The sequence below is a fragment of the Vigna angularis genome, chromosome 1 (genome assembly GCF_016808095.1).
Source record: "Vigna angularis cultivar LongXiaoDou No.4 chromosome 1, ASM1680809v1, whole genome shotgun sequence".
Classification (NCBI taxonomy): Eukaryota; Viridiplantae; Streptophyta; class Magnoliopsida; order Fabales; family Fabaceae; genus Vigna; species Vigna angularis.
The window spans coordinates 43,048,182-43,075,001 of record NC_068970.1 but is presented as its reverse complement, the minus strand read 5'-3'; the positions used below and the strand labels follow the sequence as shown (position 1 = coordinate 43,075,001).

At 35.3% G+C, this 26,820-nt stretch overlaps 1 protein-coding gene across 1 annotated transcript; it reads left to right on the top strand.

The window, feature by feature from the left end:
• The first annotated feature begins 1,807 nt into the window (after nt 1-1,807).
• On the top strand, nt 1,808-26,531 carry LOC108319727 (IAA-alanine resistance protein 1). The gene is made up of 11 exons (XM_017550963.2): nt 1,808-2,426; nt 3,252-3,335; nt 3,451-3,500; nt 5,179-5,230; nt 12,838-12,951; nt 22,204-22,451; nt 22,724-22,858; nt 22,943-23,050; nt 24,741-24,842; nt 25,836-25,880; nt 25,961-26,531. Exons 1-11 carry the CDS (start codon nt 2,087-2,089, stop codon nt 26,114-26,116), a joined length of 1,434 nt encoding a protein of 477 aa, XP_017406452.1. The 5' UTR covers nt 1,808-2,086; the 3' UTR covers nt 26,117-26,531.
• The last annotated feature ends 289 nt before the right edge of the window (nt 26,532-26,820 follow it).

The following is a 26,820-nucleotide window of genomic DNA, read 5'->3' as shown; positions in this document are numbered from 1 at the left end:
CATACATTTTCATATAAATTTTTATTTTTATTAAATTTAATAAATTCATACAAATTAGTTTTTAATATTAAAAATTATCTAATTAAACATTTATAAATTTATACAAATTCATACAAAAATTTAAAATTTATAAATTAATACGATATTTTAAAAAAAAACTAATTAAATATTTTAAAAAACTTGTAAAAACGTGAATCAGATATGAACATCTGAAAATTGCAACATTAATAATGTTGAAATCTGATTCTTCCTTCATCATATATTGAAATACGATGTTGTGATATTTCATATTTTTATATCCGATTCATATTTTTCTCCAACAACAATGTGAAGTACTAACACAACATCATCACCTGCTGCCTCCAACCTCCACGTCTCTAAGTTACCTCCAAGCTGCCTCAAATAACCTCAACAAAAATTCTCTCAAAACACAACAAAGGAGAATGAAGAAGAAATGAAATGGAGTGTGCATAACTTAAAGAGATGAAATGGGGTGCAATTTTAAGAATCTGTTATCAAGATTCAATCAACCTAGCACGTGAGCCTACAACAAAAAATTCTTTGTTGGCCCCACATACATAACTAAAAAAACATATACTTTAACACATAATAATCTTTAAGTGAAAACAATCTTTGCATTTTAGCTTTGGGCAATTTGTTTGATTTTATCTAGAGAGTAAACTATCTTTTATTTAGTTCCTTAATGATATATTGATCACTTTATTTGTAAAAATGACCTAGTCCAAAGTTGTTGTTTCAAACAATACCTAATGTTTAGGTAAGAGTAACTATTGATCAAAAATAACAATGTTAATGAAAATGCTTTTATGTTCAAAGAATATTTAGTTTGCTTCTTAAAGTGTGAGTTTGTATAATAAAACTTAATCAAGTTGAGATTAGATGTAGTTTCGTCTATTAATGAACCAATGAAAAATCTAAAGCATAAATCATCATCTTTCTTTCACTATTTAAATTACATATTAAAGAAAATGATTTCTTTTTACAAGGTTTGTGAAAATATATTTAATAGTAAAAGTAAAAGTTATATAAAAACTGTGTTTGATTAATCATCGATCTTTACAACCTCTTCTTTTTATGACATCAAAATTTAAATTTCCTAAACATTATGAAATTTTTAATACATATTTCAATTATCCTTTCTTTCATATTTAACCAGTTTTGAATTGTTTATAATTATATTTGGTATAAGAGCATATTATGTTGCATGTACCATAAATAAGACTAAGCGAAAACAAAGAAGCAATTTTATGAATTTGTAGTTGATATATAATTATTAGTACGATCATATGTAGTTAATATTCTTAATACGAAGAGACATATGATACTATCGTATGACTAGTCATACGTTACATTAGATGGACCATACTTTTATTTACTTAGACTCACATACTTTAAAATCATATAAGAATCATAAACTGAATTACGTGGCAAAAAGAAATAGACAAGTCAGTTAATGTTTTACAATTTTTAAGATAAAAAATACTGATTTACCTATTTTACCCATATGAAAGTATAAATTATGTTCTAAAAATACCATTTAAATCTTTTAGAAGGTAACTTGTAACAAATAGCAAATGCACAAGACAGTAAAAAATAAGAAAAATATTTTTTAACGACTTTTTTTACCAAGTTTACATAACGGTGTAAACGTAATAGTGTGTGATTAGTTTATTTTAAATATTTTTTTAAAAATAAATTTATGCAGAACAGTAAATAATAACACAAATTTTATTGTAAAAAAAAATTGTTATAAAAAGTTGTTAGAAAATAAATAAAGACAGGGGCAGTCTACGGTGCACCGATGCCATGTTGCCCCTGCAGGCTCAACCTGAAAAGGGAAGGGAAGGTAACCTGAAATTAATGCTTAAAATTTTGAAGAGAAAAAGAAAATGTTAGATTGGTAGCACACACTCTAAATATGGATGTCGTAACGTTCGGAATCATAGTGGGCATTATAATCCTTTTCTTAGTCATTGTTTGCTTCATCACAATCGAAGGCACTTGCAAGTCCCGCTCCTAATTCAACTCTATACTTACTTTCTCTTCTTCAATTCTTTCCGATTCCATGGCATTGGGTAAGAAGAGTGTGGATTATTTGGCATTCCTTTTCCTCTGTTTGGCTCTTCTATCGTGTTTGGATCTGGGAATGGCGCATCAGTCTCATTCCCATTCCCATTCTGGTTTCTGTGGATCCGATGCCCATCATCACTGTGAAGAGCACCACCATCATGACCATCACCATCACCATCACCATGACCATCACCATGCGCATGACCATAAGGACAAGATTGATGGCAGGTCCAAGCTTCCCGAAGAGTTAGCAGAGGAGGAGGATATGAAGCTATACGGCTTCGGCTTTCCGCATGAACATGACCATCACGATACTTCAGAACTATCGGGTTTGGGTATGTTTACGGATTTTCACTCACGTCTTTCTCACCCTTCCGTTGTTTTTTTTCTTTTGTGTTTTCTACTGTGCGATAAGCCCTATTTGATGATTTCAACATTCGTAATTTCGAATGCACTCGTGTGAAGTAGGTCGGTGTGACTATTTGATTGCCAGATTAAGAGAATTAGATCTGTAGAAGCTTTGAGGGGAGATGTTGTCCTAGGTGATGTAGCTTTTACGTGCAGAGTGTGTAGAGGGTTTATAGACTGATGTAGAATGCTTTGTTGTCATTGTAGTGTTGAAATGATGAAGCCTGTGCTTAGTGTAACTTAGGATAATTTTTTTAATTAAAATGATGCAATTGGGATTCAACAAATGTACCGCAGATACTTAAATAACATGTATAAAAGTCACCAAGTTAATTTCTTTGGCGGTAGATATTTCCCTACGAAACTTTGATATTTCCCTACGAAACTTTGGTTATTCAGTGAGAAATGACTTTATGGGATGAGGAACTACTAGCTGACCTCCAATTAGTGGAAAACTGTCTGTTTATCTCAGTTCTGTTATAGCAGATCGTTATGGTTTCACTTGTCCGACTGAAGTGCAATTGGATCAGTTCAACTTGAGACACATACACTTTTTCAATACACATTGAAGTTGAATGCTCCTCTCCTCCATTAGATTGTGCATAGTTCTGTCAATTACAAGCAGCCTTCTTTTAGCTAACTTTTCATCTCAGTAACAGGAAAAGAAAGTCCCATTCATGGTTTTCTGGAAGGTTGGATATTCAGATTGTTTCGAATTTGATGTTTATGTAGTTCATTTGTTTTTGTTGTAGGCCTATGGTTGAATGCATTGGGCTGTTCATTTCTGGTGAGCATGGCTTCTCTTACATGCCTCATTGTCCTTCCTGTAATTTTTGGTAAGGAGATTTTTTATTTTTCATTTGGTACAAGTATAAATTATTTATTTCTCAATATGAAAGGCTTATGTACAGTAAACAAAGCTGAATGGTCTGAATCATTCATCTATTTCAGTACAAGGGAAACCATCAAAGGCTGTTGTTGATTCATTGGCTTTATTTGGGGTCAGGTTTCTTCTACCTCTTTCTTTGGTTTCACTATCTTGAGTTCTCTTTTATTACTTTTCTTTCACTATGTTTATCAATTCTCTTCAGTTAAGTGTCTACTGTCTACTTTTTAAATTGATTGAAACTGGATCAGATCTAAGAAAGAAAAAACTGTATACGATGTATATTTATACTTCTAACTGAAGTCAGTATCAGCAATTCAGGTTAACAAAAAACAAATGACAATCTATGGAAAGAAATAAAGATAGCTACTAGCCAATCAATCAAGGGACCTTAATATCTCCAATTCTCTCTACATAGTTCTTTCATTGAGCATACAAAAGGGTTGACAAGCTTTGACTAGCTGGATCTGCCTTTCTTTGACTGTCACTGAACAAACAAAATGGCTGACAAGCTTCAATTTTACTATAAGAGGATAACTAGTTAGCTTGATCTGTGCTACTTTTCCTTTTCTTTTCTGATTGCTGTTTGTTTCTTATTTTATCTATTAAAGTAGTCCCAAAAAGTTGTCATTATTCTAGAAAGCTCCTTTAAGTTGTGCCCAGTGAAAATTATTTTCCTGAATTCTGCATTGACACTATTCATTATGTTATTTCTGTGATCGATATGACTGGAGCTGGAACTTTGAATCCTGGTTACTTCACCACATGAAACTAGGACTGTAATTGGGTTATTGATGGCAAGCCGAAACTGAAATCACAAAAAGGAACATAGAACATAAGAAATATGGCAATACTGTATTATTGGATCAAAAGGCAGAAGGGAAAGTGCAGGAAAAAAATTCCTCTTTGTAGCGCAAAGCTTCTAAAGAGAGCTATTTCTCTCCATCCATAACCAACTCCAAATAAAGGACTGGATGCCTCTCTCTCCTCGCATTCCCTAACATAACCTTTCCAACTATTTGGTCCCACATACAATGTGTGCATCAGTCTCCCTAGCCAGGTCATCATTACCTCACTCTCTCATTCCTCCTTACATTCTCCAAATAATGGGCTCATTAGCAATTTGAGGAAAAAATACCAGTCTTTGGGCTTCTAGCAATTATGAACCATTTGCTTTTTTCTTCCTTTTCCCAACAATGACAATGATTACTTGTTTCCAAAGCAAATATCTAATAATTATGTTTGCATTAAGTGCATCCAGCCCAAATTTATTCTATAAGAAACAAATCTAATCATCCTCAAGTATTCTCCATAACGTTTACATTCCTATTTCACTTAGTTCATTAATTCTTATATACATGCCTACTATTTTAAAGGACATCTTAGTGTGTGTTTTCTGTGTTTACTGCACATCTTTCTCTCATGTGTTGTTGATGACATTTCATCTATTGTACTCTTCGTTCTAAATGCATGATATGTGGTTGGTTTGATGTAGTTTTATGTATATTTAAAAATTGGAATTTCTTATTTCATGCTATAGCACATCTCATGGTTTTTGTGTTTAAATTCTTGAAAAAATCGCTAATGGCATTTTTTTTTGTTTCTGGTTATCTTTGGTATTATTCTTCCTTATTTCCTTGTCATGATATTGTATACTTTTATATGGTTTGGAAATTGTGAGTGCCAGCACAATGCTAACTAGGAAAAGTTACTAAATTACCTTCTGTCAATAACTTTGTTAAATATTTTTTTTTTCTGCTTCATTTCATTGTCATTGACCATGTCTTTTGCAGGCAGGAGCTATGTTGGGGGATGCATTTCTTCACCAATTACCACATGCTTTTGGTATGAAACGCTTCAAAACCTGTTTTCTGTACGAGTTTTTGTATTTGTTGATTGGTTTTGTGTAATAAACAGGGGATCATTAGGAAAAGAATATTCTAAAAAATCTCTTTAGTAATTAGGAAACAATAACCTTAGAATCTTCACATTCATTTCACTAGATTTTATTTCCTTTTTCAATAGAATGTGATTATTACAAATAGAGTTGAGAATGTAATTAGCATGATTGTTATTAATATTATATTTCTTTATTCCCTCATTATTCAAGCTGGTAGCAAAACTCCTAATCTTGGGGTGTTTGTTTCTGCTGCCTCAGTTGCTGCCATGTCTGCCATTGTCCTTAAAGATGTACTTCATGTTCCAAATCTTTCTAATAACCTTCTGGCAGTTCAAAACTTATGAGTGAAACTGTTTTAGAACCTTCTTTCTCTTGTTCTCACAATGTTTTTCAAGATTTTGCCATGAATAGGACGATTGAAATTGCCAAGGAAAGTAGGGTTATATTGTCTTAAGAACTTGGATACCAAGGATAATATCAACAGACAAATGACTTTCTTGTGTCTCCAATCTTGCATTATTTTTTAGTCCTCTCAAATCTGGCTTCTCCTTCGAAGTCTAAGACATCCATCGTTATGTTGCTTTATTTTCCAAAGAGTTTGTTGAGTCATTCATGTATGTCAATTTGCAAAGCATCATTGAGCCTCATATCCTCATAGTAATACAAAAAGATCCCTTTGATTTGGTTCATTATGTTGTATGGGGGTTTTGCATAAAATTCTATAATATTTAGCGTGAAATAGTTTGCCACTTTTATTGATAATTATACTTGTGCCACATGGATTTTTCTCATGAAAGAAAATTTTGAAGTTTTTGTTATATTTGTAAATTATTTTGCATGATAAACACAATTTGGAAAGTCAAGTAAATGTTTACATTCTAATAATGGAGGGAATATGTAACCCATGACGTATTTAAATTCCTTTTCGAAACATTGTTTATGAGTTCACATGTGTATGCACCACAACAAAATGACATTGCTGACTTTTGAAACCTTTTCTTTCAAATGTTTATCCCTAAATATAATTGGGGACTGGTTTTCCTCACTATTGTCTAAATTATCAGCCAATTATCGTCTCATGTTCTAGGTGGACTTAGTCCTATTAAATATATTTTTTCTTTCTTGGCCATATGTTCCTTTTCTATCTAGGCTCCACCGAAGGGCTTTTCGGTGTGTTACATTTGTCCATGTTCGGAATGAGTTTTATGGGAAATTAGATGAGTTGCTTAATGTATGTTCATTGGTTATACCTCTAATAGAAAGGGATATTGTTGTTACATTCTTAAAGTAGAAAGCTTTTTATGTCTATTATCGTCACTTTTCATGAAATCAAACCTTTTTACATGCATCCTCAGCTTCAATGGGAGACTTCTACAAATGCCAAGTCTTCTTGAGTTGTCCTTTATCCCTTTGGCACAAGAACTATTCTATACTGATGCTACTCTTGGTACACTTGGTACATCTCTTGACATATCTCACATGCACTCTTCTGATGCTACTCTTGATAAGGGTAACTTTGTTCCTAAGTGAGATGGGATAGAATGTTAGATGAGATAGAAACAACCTAACTTGATCCAAGGACAACTCCAATCGTCTGAGTCAAGGGTAAGTGTTTATACTTTTGTTGCTTTAGAACCTTTTGAAGATTCCTTAAAAAATAATTGTGAAATTAGCCAAGATAGAAAGATAGTAGGATGTGGACATATTTATAATGTAAAGTACAGATTTGAGGGCTCATTGAATTTTTAGGAAAGCGAGGTTAGTTGTTAAGAGGTATGTCGAACCTATGATGTTGATTATGAGGATCATTCTCTTATTTGTAGCTTATTTTGGTTGAGAGTTGCAATGATTTGATGTAAAAATTGATTTCTTGCATAAACATCTAAAGGAAGAAGTTTACATGGAAATTCCTCTAGTTTTTGGATCTATTGAAGAAGGGAATAAAGTGTGCAAGTTAACGAAAACTTTGCAGAACTGTAGGAGTCACCTTATGCTTGGTTTGATAAACTTACTCAAGCTATGATCCCCTATGGTAATCAACAAAGTCAAGATAACCTTACCCAATTCATCAAACATTTCTTAGAAGGAAAACTTACTCTACTCTTGGTCTATGTGGATGACATGATTTTGCAAGTAAGATTGATTGCAAGGCCCCTAGAGTTCCCACATAACAAAATCATATAATTAAAAGTGATGACGATAGTTATACAATGAATGAGGGCCAACCTCAAGGAGTCGTGTGGAAGCTTGTTTAGTTAGCCCACACCAGACCTAACATTCTTATGTTGTGAGTGTAGTTTGTGAGTTCATGCATGACCCAAGGGAGCGACATTCATACACTGTGAACATAATTTGGTAGGTTCAGGGGGAAGTATATGTTAGAAGGAATGAGGGTAACAGACAATTATAATTGTCTGTGAGGTGTGTTGTTCTAAACAGACTATTATATATAGTCTATACAAGGGTTATTTTCCGTAGTTTTTTTGGAGAAAATTGTAAGTGAAAGGAAGGGAGAGACAAGTTGTTAGGAATAAAATAGGAGAGAAGTAAAGGCCAAACGGTAAGAGGAGAGAAGTAACGGCCGAACGGGTAAGAGGAGAGAAGTAAGGGCCGAACGGTAAGAGGAGAGAAGTAAGGGCTGAACAGTAACTAAACGGAGAGGAGAAGAAAGGCTGAGGAGAAGAAAGGCTGAGGAGAACTAGACCAAACGGTATTAACCGTTAAAGGCCGAACTGTTGTTTTAGTAGGAAGGAGCGCGGGAGTGAGATATTATAATGCGACACTATAAATAGTCTTCCTTGATTTCTGTTCATTAGGTCATTTCATTTTGAGTATAGATTGGGCATATTTGCCAGTGGAGGAAGATAGGCTTCCTTGGGGGGAAATTACACTTGTAATTTTCTATACATTACAGAATCAATAATACATACATACATAATTTATTTTTTGTTGTTCTAGTGTTTGAGTGAGAAGAGAGCATAAATTTAGGTTACTCGCATAAAGTAACCTAACACAACTCCTCTCGATAGACTGGGCATATTTACCAGTCGAGGGGGGTTTCAAGAACCCCAAGGGCGGCCGTCTGAGAGGAAAATAGACCATCGAATCACATTGAAGGAAGATGGACTTCAAATTCAAATTAACTCAATGCAGTTTGTGCGTGCAATGGAGGTGCTGTACACGAAACTCCATGACAAGTACAACGAAGTCAAGACTAAGAAACTATCTGATTTGGAACACCTTAACGAAGAACAACAACTTAAATTCATCAACTGCTTGTCCGCTGCAGAAGAGGTAATAGAGCACTTGAAGACCGAGAAGGAAGAGCTTCTTGGACAAGTCAATGATTTGAAAGTTGAGCTCGCTTCGCTAAAGGCTGCCAAAGACAACTAGTTAGCGGACTATCAGATGCTTTTGAGGAAGGAAAGCCACAAAAATGAAACTCTTTCTGAAGAAGTAGAGAAATTATAGCAGCGTTGCCAAAAAGGAGCATATCATGATTTGAATAATAGCAGAAGGATCGTAGCTGTAGATGACCAATTTAAGGCTAAGTCTAACAGATCATATGTAAGAACGACTACAAAACGTATAAGACAAAATGCTTTGAAGGACGACGCAAGGTTTATATGTTTTGAAAATGATCAAGTTAATTCTGTTGAGAGAGAGTCCATGCACACTGCCTGCAAGGAGACATCATCTGGTACGCTGTTGGAGCGGTAGCAAGGCTAATGTTTTATCACACCTTGATTTACAGTAAACTGGCCATGGGGACTGGCTTATTCCAGTTCTTTTTGAATATGCACTGGGAATGAAATTTTTCACTTACTGTCAAACTGAACGGATTTGCCTTTCTGCAATACATCTATCAAGTGGCTACTCCTTCAATTTGTCATGGATTTGCAAAGTCCTTCAAAAGTGCTACAACCAAGGAACCAGCAGCAGTAAGGGGAGGAGATACCCAAGTCTTAATACCATGGCAGCAAGGTGGATTGGAGGATGTCACCTGGGAAGAGGAGCATTAAGTCAAATAACAGTTCCCTGACTTCAACCTTGAGGACAAGGTTGATTTTGAGGGGCGGAGTAATGTTAGGAATAAAATAGGAGAGAAGTAAAAGCTGAACGGTAAGAGGAGAGAAGTAACGGCCGAACGGGTAAGAGGAGAGAAGTAACGGCTGAACGGTAAGAGGAGAGAAGTAAGGGCTGAACGGTAGCTAAACAGAGAGGAGAAGAAAGGCTGAGGAGAACTAGACCGAACAGTATTAACCGTTAAAGGCCGAAAGGTTGTTTCAGTAGGAAGGAGCGCGGGAGTGAGATATTATAATGCGACACTATAAATAGTCTTGCTTGATTTCTGTTCATTAGGTTATTTCATTTTGAGTATAGATTGGGCATATTTGCCAGTGGAGGAAGATAGGCTTCCTTGGGGGGAAATTACACTTGTAATTTTCTATACATTACAGAATCAATAATACATACATACATAATTTCTTTTTTGTTGTTCTAGTGTTTGAGTGAGAAGAGAGCATAAATTTAGGTTACTCGCATAAAGTAACCTAACACAACTCCTCTCGAAAGACCTGGGTTTTGTGTGTGTACCAGTCACTAGATACAGACCAAGCTGTCTGGTTTTCATAAGAAGATTATCCAAGAACCTCTCTTGGAGTTCTTTACAGTGTTAATAAAATCTGGGTACCTATCATATTCCTTCAATATTTGAAGACAAGTCCAGGAAAGGGATTATTGTTAAAGAGGAGTGGACAATTATATGGAGCTATATAATGATGCAAATTATACAATGTATACTACATATATGAGGTCTACTTTACGATATTGAATGTTCTTGGGGGAAACTTCGTGATTCAAGGAAGGCTAAATTTGAGCCATGACACATGGGGTATGTGAATTATTGTGGTTGAAAATTATTTGAATGATCTTAAAGTGAAAAGTGAAGAACGTATGAGTCTCTATTGTTACAATAAATACGTTATTTGCATGCTTACACTCCAATTCAACATGATAGGACTAAGCACATAAAGATAGACTTAGACTTCATTAAAGAAAAATTGGATAATGGCCTTACCATTAGTTCTTAAGTCCCATTTGGGATTCAGCTATGAGATATGTTTACAAAGGGTTACCATGAAACGGTTTCATAATCTCACATGCGAACTGGTGAGGAGAAAATATTCTGTTGAGTTACAAGGATATATTAAATTATTACAAGTGTAGTGTTGTAAGATATTAGAAATCACTGTAATCATTAGTCTAGGGGATAGAGTTCTCTGTATAGATCCTCTTGTATTAACCCTTTACAATCAAGATCTTTTTTCCCCTCATATAATTAACCCTTTTCAAGTCGTCTAATAGATGATAATACTTCCATCTCGGTTCATTTCTGTTGGATGTTCTTGAATTTCCTCTTTTAGTTGCTATTGGGATTGCTTGTTTGAAAATAAATATGCACAAGCCTGATGGAAAATAAATGTGACTATTTGGGTTGCTTAATAGTTATTGAGTATAAAAGAAGAAAAAAAATGTGGGAGTGGTAGCCATAAGGCAAAAATTAGTCTATGATTTCAAGTAATCTCGTCATGCTTGGTTTGGAAAATTAGTCTCATTGTTCAAACTTTTGGAATGAAAAACAGTGAGGCACATTATCCAATTTTTTACTGTCATACTTTGTTCGGAAAATGTGTTTACTTAATTCTCTATGTTGATGACATAATTATAATAGGAAATGGTGTTACTAGAATGTCACAACTAAAGGAACACTTATGTCATCACTTTTGGATTAAAAGTCTCATAATTTTTAGGCATTGAAGGGGCTCAAGCAAAGGGAGGCATTGTAGTTTCTCAAAGGAAAGATGCTTTAGATATCTTGGAAGAAACAAGCATGACTAGATGTAGACCAATAGATAACCTCATGGGTCCAAATATAAAATTAATGGCAAATCAAGGTAAACCTCTCTCAACCTTTAGAGATATAGAAGACCAGTTAGGAAACTTATTTATCACACTATTACAAGACCTAATCTATCTTTTGCTTTGGGTGTTGTTAGTTAAAAGATCCTTGTATTGATCATTGAAATGCTATCACCCACATCTTAAGATACCTTAGAAAGGTTCCAAGACAAGGTCTGTTTTATGCAGATAAAGGGAATACCCAAATTTTTGGGTATTGTGATGCTGATTGGGTGGAACCTCTTATGGATAGACACTCCACTAGAAGGTATTGTGTTCTCACTGGAGGAAATATTGTTTCATGGAAAAGCAAGAAATAAAATGTGGTTTTCTGATCTAGTGCTGAACCTATATATAGGACAATGACATCTCTCACTCATGAACTTGTATAGGCGAAACAATTTCTTCAAGAATTAAAATTGTGAGATCCAACAAATGAAGATGTATTGTGATAAGTTCCTGAACTGGGAACCTAAGCAAAGACTCTCTCACTCACCAAGAAGACACAAGAAAGAGAAAAAACTGAATATTATTTCCAGTAAGAGTGTCTGTACAGAAAGAATTCAGAGGCTTAACCCTCTTCACAGGTCATAACCTGTCTACAATCAATGTACTCAAAAACTACCGTCTAACTATCCAATCAATCTATTTATAAAATTCCTCTGTCTTCTATCCTAATCCCCTTTCCCATTATATCCAAATACCCTATATCCTAACATATTGTGTTAACCAAGTTTTTCTCCACATTGCTTCCAATCCAGTGTTTCATGAGGGAACTAAACACAAAACTTGATTCTCATTTTTTCCATAAAACGTTGTCCAAGGAAATTTGTATTGAGTGTTTCAGATCCAATGATCAACTTGTAGATGTTAACAAAATCCTAGATTGAATTTATTTGTTCTAAGCTTTGTGCTTATAATTACCTAGATATAGCCTTTTTCTTGTACTTATGGGTGTTGTTGATGTAATTTTCTTCTATAAATGACAAATATTAGTTGAGAGATAATAAATCTCTTAGATTCTTTTTTACATTATTTTAAGTCTTAAGTGCTTGTATGATGTGATGACATTCATGTTCATAAGTTCTGTATTGTCCTTTGTATTTGTGGATGTGTTTGATACATTAAAGTATAATACAAGGAGAATATTACAAAACAAATACCTAAGTTACAAGACAACTTTTTGTACATTTCATTATTTGGTGTTACTAATGTAATGTAATTTATTTAATGTGGTGAACATTAGTTGATAAATATTATTTGTGCTTGTTTTGAGTAAGATAAATTTCTCCATTTTAAATGTTTCAGAAGAAAAGGGGTTAAGGATGTAAGATATTGGGTGTTGTTTACTTTACATAATTTATTGTGCACTTGACTTTCGAAGCAAGTTTTTATTTTATGATTTGCATAGAGATGCCCATGCTTGTAGCTTTGTAGGTTGATTTAATTCCTTTCAATTATTGTGTTTTTTCTTCCTGTTTTTTTTAAGGATATCTTATCCTTTACCTAATTCTTCTGTCCCTTTCTCTTTGTAATATTTTTTGTGTAAAATATTATTATTCTTCGACATGATATGATTCTTTTACTGTAGGTGGAGAACACTCTCATTCCCATGATAACCATGAAGATCATCACCATGATGTTAGTCTTGGACATGGTCATTCACATTCTTTGGCCGATCTCTCGATAGGATTATCTATCCTTGGTTAGTAGTGATATGCTTGATGTTCTTATCGATCACGTTGATTATTATTCACTTTAAATTATTGGTCTTCTTTTGCTTTGACAAATTAGTTAGGCAATGTAGTCAAAATTGAGATCTTACTTAAGATTGGAAATGAAAGTATGGATTCTAAATTGGTGATTGTAACATGGATAGTAAGATCCTAGAAAATTTATGAAATCCATATATGCACACACTATATCGTTATATCTCACTTGAAATTGGTATTTGAACTTTAATTCAACATGACAAACAAAAAACAATTTGATAAACATAAAACACTAAGTCAATAGATGTAAATGCCCCATCTTAGTTATGTAAGAGTGACGCCTTCCTAGTTACAAAACCGATAGCTCCATCCTATTTCCAAATGGGAATACTATTCTAGTAGCAAAACAATAATCCATCTAAGGCAAATAATCTTGCAAGTTAAAATCATAATTGCAAGTGACCTTCAACTCATTTCTTCGTAATTCCATCCACTTCATTCAACTCAATATTCTCTAAACCATGTTTGTCTATAGTTTCACCCTCCTCAACTTGGTACTAGAGCTCAATTTTCATCCAAATCCATGCTGTCTACTTCCAAACCTAACACATGCTCATCTTCCATAATCCTTTCATCATTGGATGGAAAATCATCAATGTTATTTTGAACTTGTTGTTTGCTTCTTTTTTTGCAAGTTTTGAATTACCCTTCAGAAACAACATCATTTATTGATAAGCAAGTAGTAAACTAGTAATTTTATTCTAGAATTAAATTTAACTTACCATCTCAAAGGAAGATCAAACACCCTGACATCCGAAGGAACTACATGTTAAGTTCAATACATGAATGACAAATTTTGGGAGTTCTAGAGCTCATCACTATAAAACCACCACCCATCTACTAGAGTCTATAAATTAATTGACTTATTAACCAAGGGACAACAAATGTATATAGCTGGATTTTTGAAATCATCAATTTGAACATCAATCAAAGTATTTTCATTTTCATTCTTCACCATCCTTATTATATATTTCTTTAGACCTTGTTTCGATTCCAAATTAGCTTTAAATCAAGAACATTAGTTGCTTTGATGGTTAAGGAAATAGCCTGCATCGAGTAAAAGCCTATGAAACTAAGCTATATTACATTGAGTTAGTTTTCTGTTTTCATTTTAAATCACCCAACATTTGACCAACAATTTTGTTGTTTGCCACATTATCTGTCACAAAATGACCAACATTGTATTCCCCCTCCTCTTGAATGATGCTATCGATCTACTCAAGTTTTTTCAATTGCTTTGGATATTGCAGATGCATCTATGAACTTTAAAAACATAATTCCCTTTGAATGGTTCACTAGGATGTTTATTATTGTCTTTCTTTTCTTATAAGTCCCGCTATCAATCATAATTGTGCTTCCTATTTTTCTGAGTCATCCCTATGTGCTTAAAAAGTAAGTGATGTATTTTTCACTTCGTCCTTCAAATATTTGACTCTAATCACATGACAGAATGGAGTTTTAAATTCAAGGCCATGCTAGAAAACCAAATATTGAATTCTTCACCCTTTGCCACATTGAAAGGACTTGAAAGGATTAATATGAAAGAAAGAAGATTTTTATTCAAATTGATTCCTTTGAAACAGTACATAGTCTCTATATATAGAGACCTCTAACCCTAAAGTAATATATCTGCAGATCTCTAGAATCTTCTAACAACTTCTAATAACTTCTATTAGCTTATAGTAATACATTTAATATTCTATTAACTTCTGTAATGCATTTAATATCTTACTTACAACACTACCCCTCAAGATGGTGATATGATACCTATCATTCCCAACTTGCATGTGTGGTCATGAAATTGCTCAATGGAAAGACTTTTGTAAAAAAATCAGGTGGCTAAAGCCTAGATGGGACATAGGAAGTAGTGATAAGGCCACTATCCACCTTGACTCTATCGATATCCCATGGAGATCATAACTTGAGTAAGTTGAACCAAACCAAGCATGTGGTGACTGCATGAGTCCATACAACACTTTCTTCAACCTACATACTTTATTCCCTTCACTAATAGGCGTAAAAGCTGGGGGAATTTCCATGCAAACCTCTTCCTCAATTATCCATGCAAGAAAGCATTTTTTACATTAAATTGTTATAATTCCCAACCCAAATAACTTGCAAATGAGAGAATGATACTAACTATATTCGTGTTTTCCATTGGAGAAAATGTCTGAGTAAATCCTTTAGCAACTAAGCTTACATTGTAACATTCTAGTGTGCCATTAGATTTATACTTTACATTGTAACATTAGAGGAGTTGGCTCTTACTCGAAAAAGGCACTATAGCTATTCCTCTCAGAAGGCCATGAGGACTGCTACATCAAACACTAGTTCCATGCTTGCAAGGAACATTGGTCCCGATCGCATGAGGTACGTAACTCCCACACTGTTAGGTTTCTTGGGAACAAGAAACCAGATTTTTAGATTCAGTAAAGAAATAAGCACTCAAATCCTACTGCACAATGTATTTAACACTCTAATTCTGAAAAACATAATACAAGAAAACTTCCAACAGCTTCCAAGGGAAGAAATTCCCTTCTACACACGACAAGCCCTGTTCTGAAACAAAATACACTCCACCCACAGAACTAGAACACCTCCCTCCTTAAAAGACAAAAACTGCCTAACTACTAATTAAAACTTCCCCTAACTGTTGTTTAAACTCCTCCTAACTACCCCTAACCACTTCATACTAACTTCTATGTTTTATTTTTTCCAAACTATCTAACAATTGTGTACAAACAGTCAAATACATTACATATCCTATCATTACTCGCCGCCACAAAATAACCTTGTCCTCAAGGTTGTAGTCTAGAAACTGGTCCTTAATAGTTGCGACCAATTCCAATGTGACTGCCTCAAGGCTTCCTTTTGGCCATTGGATTAATCCTTGAATCTGCAAAGATCTAACTTTGACAACATAATCTTTTCCAAATAGATGCTTAATAAACAATCTGACTCGGCTTCCAAAATCAATAAGTTTATTACTGGAGTTTGCTAGCAATCGATTTCCATAACAGATAAGTAACCCAAGACAAAAGGGAGATTGTCCAACTTTATTATCCTTCTTGCATAGGGCCTGCCACTTTGTCAAGAAATACTCCCCCAACTGGTTTTCTGATGTTGGGTTTACTAGAGACACCAATATCTTGAATTCTTGGATGACTTTTTCCCCCCTCCCTGTCCTTGTTACTGCTGCCATTTTCTCACATAAAATTTCCACACTCCTATCTGTGTTACTGCTGCCAAAGTCTCCAATAACATGTTTCCCTTGTTCCCTTCAACTATCCTTAGTTTAAGTGTTGCAAGATCTTCCCAAGAAAGGTTATGAGATTTCTGTTGCTAGGTATTGAACCCCTTGACTGCATTTTTCCCCAAGTTATTGATGGTTAGGTGTACTTCTACTGCTCCTGTGATGTTCTGGACTTCAAAAACATTTTCTGTCCCAACACCAACTACCTTTGAACCATCTACACTCAAAACAGCCTCATCTTTTACTTTACTCCTAGAAGTAATGGTTACAATGTTCCCACCACATTCAGCCTTCTTTCCTTTGTCTTCACCCTCCTTCACTGTTTTGACATATTCACCAAGACCTACCACACTATCCCCACTAAAACCAGCAACTTTTGCAACTTCATTCTAAGAAGCAAGAGTCACAACATTCCCATCACAGTCTTGGTCTCCACCTTCCTCTTCACTGATATCCTTTTCTCTTCTTCCCACTCTATCTCCATTCACAGAACCTCTACTTCCATCTGTCTCTCTTTCCATGTTCTTGAGTCTTTGCAAGATATCCTTCATCATATCTTCGAACCTTTGAAAGTTGGCCCTAGTTTCCTCTCTATTCTCCTCAAAAGCTCTCTCTAATGCACTCACTCTACTTTCCATGGTGTTTGATTGATCCGACAGGTCGGACCAAATTGTTAGGTTTCTTGGGAACAAGAAACCAGATTTTCAGATTCAGTAAAGAAATAAGCACTCAAATCTTACTGCACAATGTATTTAACACTCTAATTCTGAAAAACATAATACAAGAAAACATCCAACAGCTTCCAAGGGAAGAAATTCCCTTCTACACAGGACAAGCCCTATTTTGAAACAAAATACACTCCACCCACAGAACTAGAACACCCTCCTCCTTAAAAGACAAAAACTGCCTAACTACTAATTAAAACTTCCCCTAACTGCTGTTTAACTCCTCCTAACTACCCCTAACCACTTCATACTAACTTCTATGTTTTATTTTTTCCAAACTATCTAACAATTGTCTACAAACAGTCAAATACATTACATATCCTATCACACACACACACAAGGAATGCCACTTCAAAACACGATTTTGACTACCTTGTAATTAAGTATATATTTTATCTTTATTCAAATAACTAATAGTTTTTGTTTGAGTATAAGAAATTTTCTTGTAGCCTTTTGAATGGGTGGTTGTGTTTGGAATTCTCACATCGACCAAATATGAGGTCAATTTACAATATATATAAGTAGGTGCAAACCTCACCTTAAAAGTCGGTTTTGTGAGGTTAAGTTAGGCTTAAAATCTATTGCATAATATGGTATCACAGCCATGGGTTAAAGCCTATCCTAGCAAAATTTGTTATTTGTTAGGTATATTGTTCTACCCACTATTGGGCCGCTATCGAACCACTCATTACGTTCGAGATGTATATGCCTCGATGTGAGGGAGGTGTCTTGGAAGTCCTACATCAACTAGAGATAAAACCAATTTACAATATATAAGTGGATGCAAACTTCATCTTACAAGCCGGTCTTTTGAGATTTAATTAGGCTTAAAGTCCACTTCTTAACATATGTGTTTGGAACCAAGAATTGAAAAGGGAAAGAAAAGAAAGTCTATATTGGATAGGATTAAAAAATTTAAGTAATAGGAGAGCACTATCTTCTCTAAGGGTTTCTCTTTCGCAAAGGATGTTTCCTTTCACAAAAAGCCAATGCTTAATTTATAATAACAACTCTCCCCTATTTACCATAGTATCCTCCTATTTATAGATATGATGGGCCTGACCTTGATATCCCTCTAAATGTTAACTATTATAGTTCCCTTTATTCTATATGCTAAAAATACCACTCCCTCATAATCAACCTTGCTATCAAAGTTGTAAACTAGGAATAATTTTCTCCAATACAGTAGGATTTGAAAATAGTTGTCTTCTCCAAGATCCCACTATTAGAAGCAAAATTATGCCGCTATTTTTTCATGAGCCACCATGCTGCAGCACAGTTATTGCAAAAGATTTGCAAGCTTTCCCAAACACACTAGGAGCAAGAGTAGCTTAGTTGTGAATAAGGTGCAAGTCAGTGAAAACAGGATCTACAAAAACTTGAGCAATGCCTCATGAAGTATGGTTTGGACCCATAGCATTACTAAGCATTAGGCTTATGAGAAATAAAGAAGATTGGGAGAAAATATCCCTTATGTGTTTAGACTACACATAGGGTAGTTTATTTATATTGTAAGATATGGGCCAATGCCCTTAATACATAATAGACTAAGCCCAAATAACAGAAACACACATCTTAACATCTAACACTCCCCCTCAAGCTGGAGCATATAAATCATATGTTCCAAGCTTGTTACAAAGATAATCAATTCTAGGTCCTCGTAAGGACTTAGTGAATATGTCTGCTAACTGGTTGCTTGAGTTAACAAACTCAGTCTTGATATCTCCGGATATGATTTTTTCTCGAATGAAATGGCAATCAACTTCAATGTGTTTGGTTCTCTCATGGAAGACAGGATTAGAGCTAATATGGAGAGCAGCTTGATTATCACATATAAGTATCATGTGAGTGACATCTCCAAATTTCAATTCACTAAGCAATTGTTTAAGCCACACAAGCTCGCAAGTAGCTGATGCCATAGCTCTATATTCTGCTTCTGCACTCGACCTTGCCACAACACTTTGCTTCTTACTTTTCCAAGATATCAAGTTGCTACCAATAGAGACACAATATCCAGAAGTAGACCTCCTATCAGAAGGGGAACCAGCCCAATCAGCATTTGAATAGCAAACGATCTTTGTATCGTTGTTAGGGTCATATAGCAAACCTTTTCCAGGTGATCTTTTAATATACTTCAGTATACGAACAACTGCATCCCAATGGTCTTCACATGGGGAGTTTAGAAATTGACTCACCACACTAACTGCGAAGGAAATGTCAGGACGCGTTACAGTAAGATAGTTTAATTTACCAACTAGTCTTCTGTACCGTTCAGGATCTGAGAAAGGCTCCCCCTGATTTGGTAGGAGTTTGATGTTAGGGTCCATAGGTGTCTCAACAGATTTACAGTTCATTAACTTTGTTTCCTCCAAGATGTCTAACGCATACTTCCTCTGAGATATGACAATACCATCATTGGATTGTGCTACTTCAATACCCAAAAAGTACCGGAGTTTGCCAAGATCTTTGGTTTGAAAATGATGACAAAGGTGTTGTTTCATCTGAGAGATGCCAAGATAGTCGCTTCCTGTGAGAACAATATCATCGACATACACTATTAAATAGATACATCCAGCACTCGAGTGGCGATAGAACACTGAATGATCCGCTTCACTGCGAGACATACCAAATTGTTGAACAACACAACTGAATTTACCAAACCATGCCCGAGGAGACTGTTTTAGGCCATACAAGGATTTGCGAAGACGACATACCAATCCAGATGACTCCCCCTGAGCAACAAAGCCAGGCGGTTGCTCCATATAAATTTCTTCCTGCAAATCACCATTGAGAAAAGCATTTTTGACATCAAGTTGGTAAAGAGGCCATTGTCGAAGAGCGGCCATGGCAATGAAAAGGCGAACAGAGGTCATTTTTGCCACTGGAGAAAAAGTATCACCATAATCCAAACCAAAAATCTGTGTGTAGCCTTTGGCAACCAGTCGAGCTTTCAAACGATCAATTGTGCCATCAGGACCAACCTTGATAGCATACACCCACCTGCAACCAACAACAGACTTTCCAGATGGTAATTGGACAAGCTCCCAAGTTCCACTTTCCTGTAAAGCACTTAATTCATCCATCATAGCTTGACGCCAACCAGGATGAGTTAAGGCATCACCCACAGATTTGGGAATTGACACAGAAGAAATGGATGAGAGACAAGTATAAAAAGATGGAGATAATCTGTGGTAATTAAGAACAGTATAATGGGGGGAAGGGTTACGGGTAGAGCGTATACCTTTACGGAGGGCAATAGGCAAGTCAGACTCAGTTGCTGGAGCCGGAGGAGACACATGAGGCGGCACCGGAAGTGAGTCATGAGGGAGACAATTACGGCGACTATAAACCTGAAGGGGTGGAGGTGAAGGATGATCCTGTGGTGAATGAGAGTCTAAAGAAGGAGAAGACAAAATGGGTGGAGCATCACCAGGAGGATCACAGATAAGAGGAATATCAACAGTAACAGGGAGAGGTACAGAACTAGAAGATAGATGTGAAAAGTAAAAAGAAGACTCATCAAAAGTGACATCAGCAGAGATAAAATGACGATTGAGGGAAGGGGAAAAACACTTATAGCCCTTTTGTGACCGTGGAAATCCTAAGAAGACACATTTGTGAGACCTAGGAGATAACTTATCAAGACCAGGACTAAAATCATGAACAAAACATGTAGACCCAAAAACTCGAAGAGGTAATGGATGTAGAGAGTCTTGAGGAAATAAGATAGAATGAGGGATTTTGTTATCTAGGACGGAAGATGACATGCGGTTGATAAGATAACATGCTGTGAGAACTGCATCACCCCAAAAACGTGAGGGTACTTGATCATGAATAAGAAGTGTACGAGTTGTTTCAATAAGGTGTCTATTCTTACGCTCAGCCACCCCATTTTGTTGAGGGGTATAAGCACATGAGGTTTGGTGAAGAATGCCATGAGAAGCCATAAACTGTTTAAACGGTTGAGAAAGGTATTCACGGCCATTATCACTACGTAAATTTCGAATAGACACCCCAAACTGTGTTTTTATTTCATTGAAAAAAGATTGAAAAATAGAAAACAACTCAGAACGATTCTTCATTAAAAACAACCAAGTACATCTGGAATAGTCATCAATAAAGGTAACAAAATACTGAAAACCTAAAATGGACTTAACACGACTAGGTCCCCAAATGTCAGAATGAACCAAAGAAAAGGGGGACGACGCCCGTTGTGAGACACTACGAGGAAAGGAACTACGAGTATGCTTCCCTAACTGTATTAAGGGCCTTGGCCCAGATCTTACATTATAAATAAACTACCCTATGTGTATGCAAAATACACAAGGGAGATTTCTCCCAATCTTCTCCATTATTCACAGAAGCTATGGAGGTGCAGATCGTTCAAGCTTCAAGTAGTGGATGTCCAGGGAGCTTCAACCAATGCATATACACTGTAGCTTTCCAACAATGGAGGTGTGCCTTTGGGCAATGGAGGTGCACAAGCTGTAGGCGCGGAAGTGTATGAGATGCAGCGGCTAGGTTTACATGGAGATAGGTTTTGGGATTTTCTTATTAGAATTTTTAATAATTTTTAAATAAAGGGTATTTAGGTCATTTTTCTTTGAGCTATGGGGTGCAGGGAGAAAATATGGGGGTGCAGGAAGAAACAGCCACTCTACTAATGGGAGGTCTGTTGCTAACAGAAAGCATAAAAACAAACAACTTTCATAGCTGTGAGGAAAAGGGTGGGGAATTCAAGGTTGAATTTCTGCTCAAAGCTATGCGTGTAACGGTTAGGAACCCAGTATTGAAAAGAGAGAGAAGAGTAATATTCTTTATTGTATAGATGGAAAAGAACACAAAAATAGTAAAGCACTCTCTCCTTCAAGGGTTTCCCCTTCAAAAAGAGTTAAAAGCTCAATCTACAAAATTATCCCCAAAAAGTGCCCAGCATACTAGGACCCCCCAACTATATAAAGGAAACCTCACTCACCCTAACAACCTAATTAACAGATTAACAGCTACTTCTTAATATGTTTCCTCCTATCATACACATTATATCTTATTAGTAGCTGTGATTGATCACCATTACATGTGTCTTCATATTATTCTCTTTATTTTCTTTCATCTATATATTTCTAGTTATTTATAGTGTTAAAAAATTAGGGTTATCTGATGGGTTCTCTAAGAACCACTTTTTTTACAATGTTTTATGGTTCTTGCAGCTGGAATTGTACTCTTTCTTCTTGTGGAGAAGGTAGTGAGGTATGTTGAAGAAAACTCGGGAGAAGCTAATTCATGGTCACATGGACACCATCACCATAACCACAATAGCAAGAAAAAATTGAAAGACGATAACTTTTCTAATGATGCAAAGGAAGACAGATTGCTAGATGAGAGAAAAGATGATCCAGTGTCATCTGACGCTTTAAAGGGAGATAATCCTTCTGAATCTGAAACCTTGCTCAGAAAGGTAAGATGAGCAATGGAACATCACTTCGGCTGACTGAGGTTGGCATGCTCCATTGGTTTGGTTTGAAGCATTTTGATGTTTTACCCTTCAGAGGTTTGACCAGTTGGGCTGGCAATGCAATTAAAAAAGGGAATATGATAATAAATATGCAAAACATGAACAGCTATAGTTTGTTTACTCTCGTATAATTCTGTATTACACATTTAGCTTGAATGGAATATTGGAGGGAATGGGGAAAATTTCATCTAATAGTTGACATACTTGTATCACAGAGAATCGGAAGCAAGGTGACCAAAAGTAGTGTTGATAGCTCCTCAGATGATATAAAATCTTCAAATGTTATAGAACCAGTTAGATTACCAACAAACCTTGTGTTTGGTTATCTCAATCTTTTCTCAGATGGAGTGGTAAGCTATATTGTGATATTTTATTGGCTGTAAAATGAAGAAAAGCTTTCAAGTGTATTTATGCAAAATATGTTAATATTGCAGCATAATTTCACAGATGGAATGGCTTTAGGAAGTGCATTCTTGCTTTATGGATCTGTTGGTGGCTGGTCTAGAACCCTGTTTTTGCTGGCACATGAGCTTCCTCAAGAGGTTCAAAATCATCTTTGTTCTGTCACATGTTCACTATTATGCTATCTGCAGAATATTTTCATCTCATTTTTTAGGCATAACTTCAAATTGTAATGTGCAGTTTCCTGAAGGCCTGAAAGTTTTGTTTTTGTTTATGGAGTTTATTTTTCTTATGGCCTAATATTGGCTAGAAGTGATTAATTCTTTTTATTACTCGATTTTAATAAGAAAAATTTAGCTCTAATATGCTAAAACCTGCAAGATGTTGTCAAAATAGCCAAAACGCATGATTTACATGATGGCACTGAATTAAATTATATTGTTTTTATAATCTTCACTGTTTTGTATAACAAGAACAAGTTACTATAAAATTTCGTGAAAAATGTTATACAGATTCACCTGGAGATATACATGCACATATGTATGCATAAATATACATTGCCTGTTTATATTCAGATTTGAAATGTATGTCTAATTAAAAAAAAAAAATTCTTACCTATAATCCTTGTCACTATTCATCTGCTTACTTTTATGAAATATATGTCTATGTCGTTTGACCTGCTGTGCATTGTTAATGCACATTCGATACTATTTAGTTCCATGTTATGATTCTGTTTCTTATATGATTTTCTTAAACTGGTGTTTACTTGAATCTTGTACATTTTTAAGCAATGGTGACATTCTAGTTTCTCGGGAGTCTTCAAACTGTTTGAAGCTATGAACAAGTGCAAGAGCTAATAGGTGCATGTATAAACTGTGAGGAATATTCATACTAATTGGAAAAAAAAACAATTGGCGATACCAGATGCATTATTCATTGTTGTTTTGCAATTCTGTTTGGAGTTCCACATTATTGTTAAATAATTATTAGTCTCTAGCTTTTCTAGTTTATCTCTTTAAAGCAGTTACAAGTCTCGAAATAACTCCAATGTTTATTAGCTCTTCATTCTTGATCTGATGTTGACTCAATTTTATTCACTCTGTTCATGTCAGCTTCTTGTTTTGTCTACTTATTTTATCCCTGTGATCCATTTTGTGGAGAACAAGAAGATTCTTCATATAATTTCAATTTAAATGTTTTATCTTGAGCGTTGAACACTTACTGGTGCTGTCAGCTTTCTTAAGATAAAATATGAAGCTGGCTAAATATCAAGGAGATGCACTAAATATTGCACACCCTTGCTGGGCATTCCAAAGGCATATTTTAATGGTGCTCGTATATGTGTACTGCTTAACTTTTGGCCACAGAAAAAAGCATTTGTGATGCGTTATTTATTCTGTGAACTTCGAACTGTAGCATTTTTATTCCTCTTGTTTGTGGCACTCAATGCACGCATAATTTGGGTGAAATGTTTTAAAGCTTCTAGGGTTCTCTTCAGAAATTAAAAAACTTGAAAGAAGTGTATTTTATAAAAGATATTTTATCTTGATTTGAGTTTTATTAAAGTAGATAAAAAAATAGTTGCTTTTTATCCTGCGAATAGTTGAATATTTTCCTTGCTTTGCCGGCCAGCTTCCTCCACTATAAAGGATCAATTTTTACATGGATTAGCTGGCCTAATGCTTGCTATTTCTACTCAGATCATTCTGGCAGCTACTCAGATCATTTGCTGTTTTGGTTTTATTTATTGTTCATATCTACATTTCATTGGTTTGAGATCTTACTTTTGCCACCCAAAAGTTTTATGCTTTTACTTTCTTTCACATACAGATTGGTGATTTTGGCATTCTCATTAGATCTGGTTTCAGCATACCAAAAGCTTTGTTCTTCAACTTTCTGTCAGCACTTGTAGCACTTGCGGGGACTGCATTGGTGAGTGTTGTCTTCGTCAATATTTTACATGAGTGAATTATTTTTGTGGATCCTCAAACAGCTTTTCCACACAATTATCGTTGATTTCTTTTTGTTGTAATTAAGACTTACTACAGATCATATAGTGTGTACTGAATTGGTGATTAGAAGAGCATAGAAGTAAATAAGCACAGGAGAAAAAAAGGATTGGCAACTTACATATTTCTGAAATAAAAAGTTCTATTTATTTTTCTTACTAAATTAAAATGAGCTAAAATTGAATAGAGAGATTCATCATGCCTAAGATTTATGTTCAGTAACGTCACAATTGTCGAACTTTTATGTACTATAATTCTTCTGAAATTGTGCGGTTGAGGAATTTGCTGATTGAGTTAGGTCTTGGACAATTATCAGTATCTCATCTATTGATGGAAGTCCCACATCGATTAGAGATAAGGCCAATTCATACTTTATAAGGGGGTGCAAACCTCACCCTACAAGCCAGTTTTGTGGGGTTGAGTTAAACTTAAAGTCCACTTCTAACATGGTATATACCATGTTGAGTACAAACAAAGTCCCATATCGGATAAAATATGAAATACACATGGGTTTATATACATATAAGATACATCTCTTATCTTACTAATGGGGTGACATGGATATGCGTGTATATTAATCCCACACAACGTCTGGTATCAGAGCCCATGGTTCAGGTTTGGTGATCGGAAAAAAAAAATCTTACTAATGGGGTGACATATGGATATGCGTGTATATTAATCCTACACAACCTCGGCGTGAGGGGGTGTGTTGGAAGTCTCACATCGACTAGAGATAAGGCCAATTCATACTTTATAAGTGGGTTTCACCCTACAAGCCTACAAGCTGGTTTTGTGGAGTTGAGTTAGGCTTAAAGTTCACTTCTAACATCTACCATACATTTAAATCCGCAGTTCCCGTTGTTTTTATCCACAATGAACATAGAATGAAATAGAAAAACCGCTGTTCTTGGTGCAGGCGCTGCTGTGGGGTAAAGATCCTGGACAGTCATCTGTAATTGAGGCAAGGAATGTCTAGTAACGTATTTGCAGGTTGATTCAAATTTCATTGATTTTAGCAATAACTTGTCTCGCTTTTCACAGGGATTTACAGCAGGTGGATTTATATACATCGCAATTGCCGGAGTACTTGCAGAAATGAATAGCAATGGGAATACAAAATTAAGAAGTACAGTTGTCCAAATAATCTCACTGACAATGGGCATGGCTGTTGCCCTAGGTATTTCTCTTATAGAATGAACGAAATGTTCTCACTTTAGGACTTTCACCTCTTCATTCCTGATGTGCCAATTATTTTTAAAAAAATATGACCGAGCTACAAATATTTTCTTTATATTTTGCTTTATGCTAAACGGTGAAGCCAGAAAAAAAGGCTTGTAAGGAAGGCGAACTGAGAAAATGATGCATCAATCAGATGGTCAGGCTTTAACACCAAATGATTCCTTACTCCCTAACATAGTGTAAACTTTGTACAGTAGATGTACTTTTCTACCGTCATTAATACTAACCTATCACAAGCCGTTTGTGTTTGTCAAACTGTATCTTGTGACATTTTTCTTCCTTTTGAGCTGTATAGCAGTCAAAATGCTTTCCTCTTTCCGATGCACATAAGATGAAGACACTAATTGTGTCTGATTGATATTGTACCATTTTCCATCCTTGTCTTTATATTTTTGGTTTATGCTGTCTTTTGACTTTATTCTCTTTCAACGGAAATAGAGCCTGCACGCCTTATTTTGGACAAGGGTGGTTGATCTTATATAAAGTTCACTGCACATTATGATGGGTAGTAGGTACGTAGGTATTGTGAATTTTTAAGCAAAACACTTGATTTGTAGTTATTGACGTGGACAATTTTCTTTAGAAATACCAGTAGTATAACACTCTTTCAACAGATCTGTTACAAATCACAGAATTGTGTATGTTTCATTCATGATTTAATG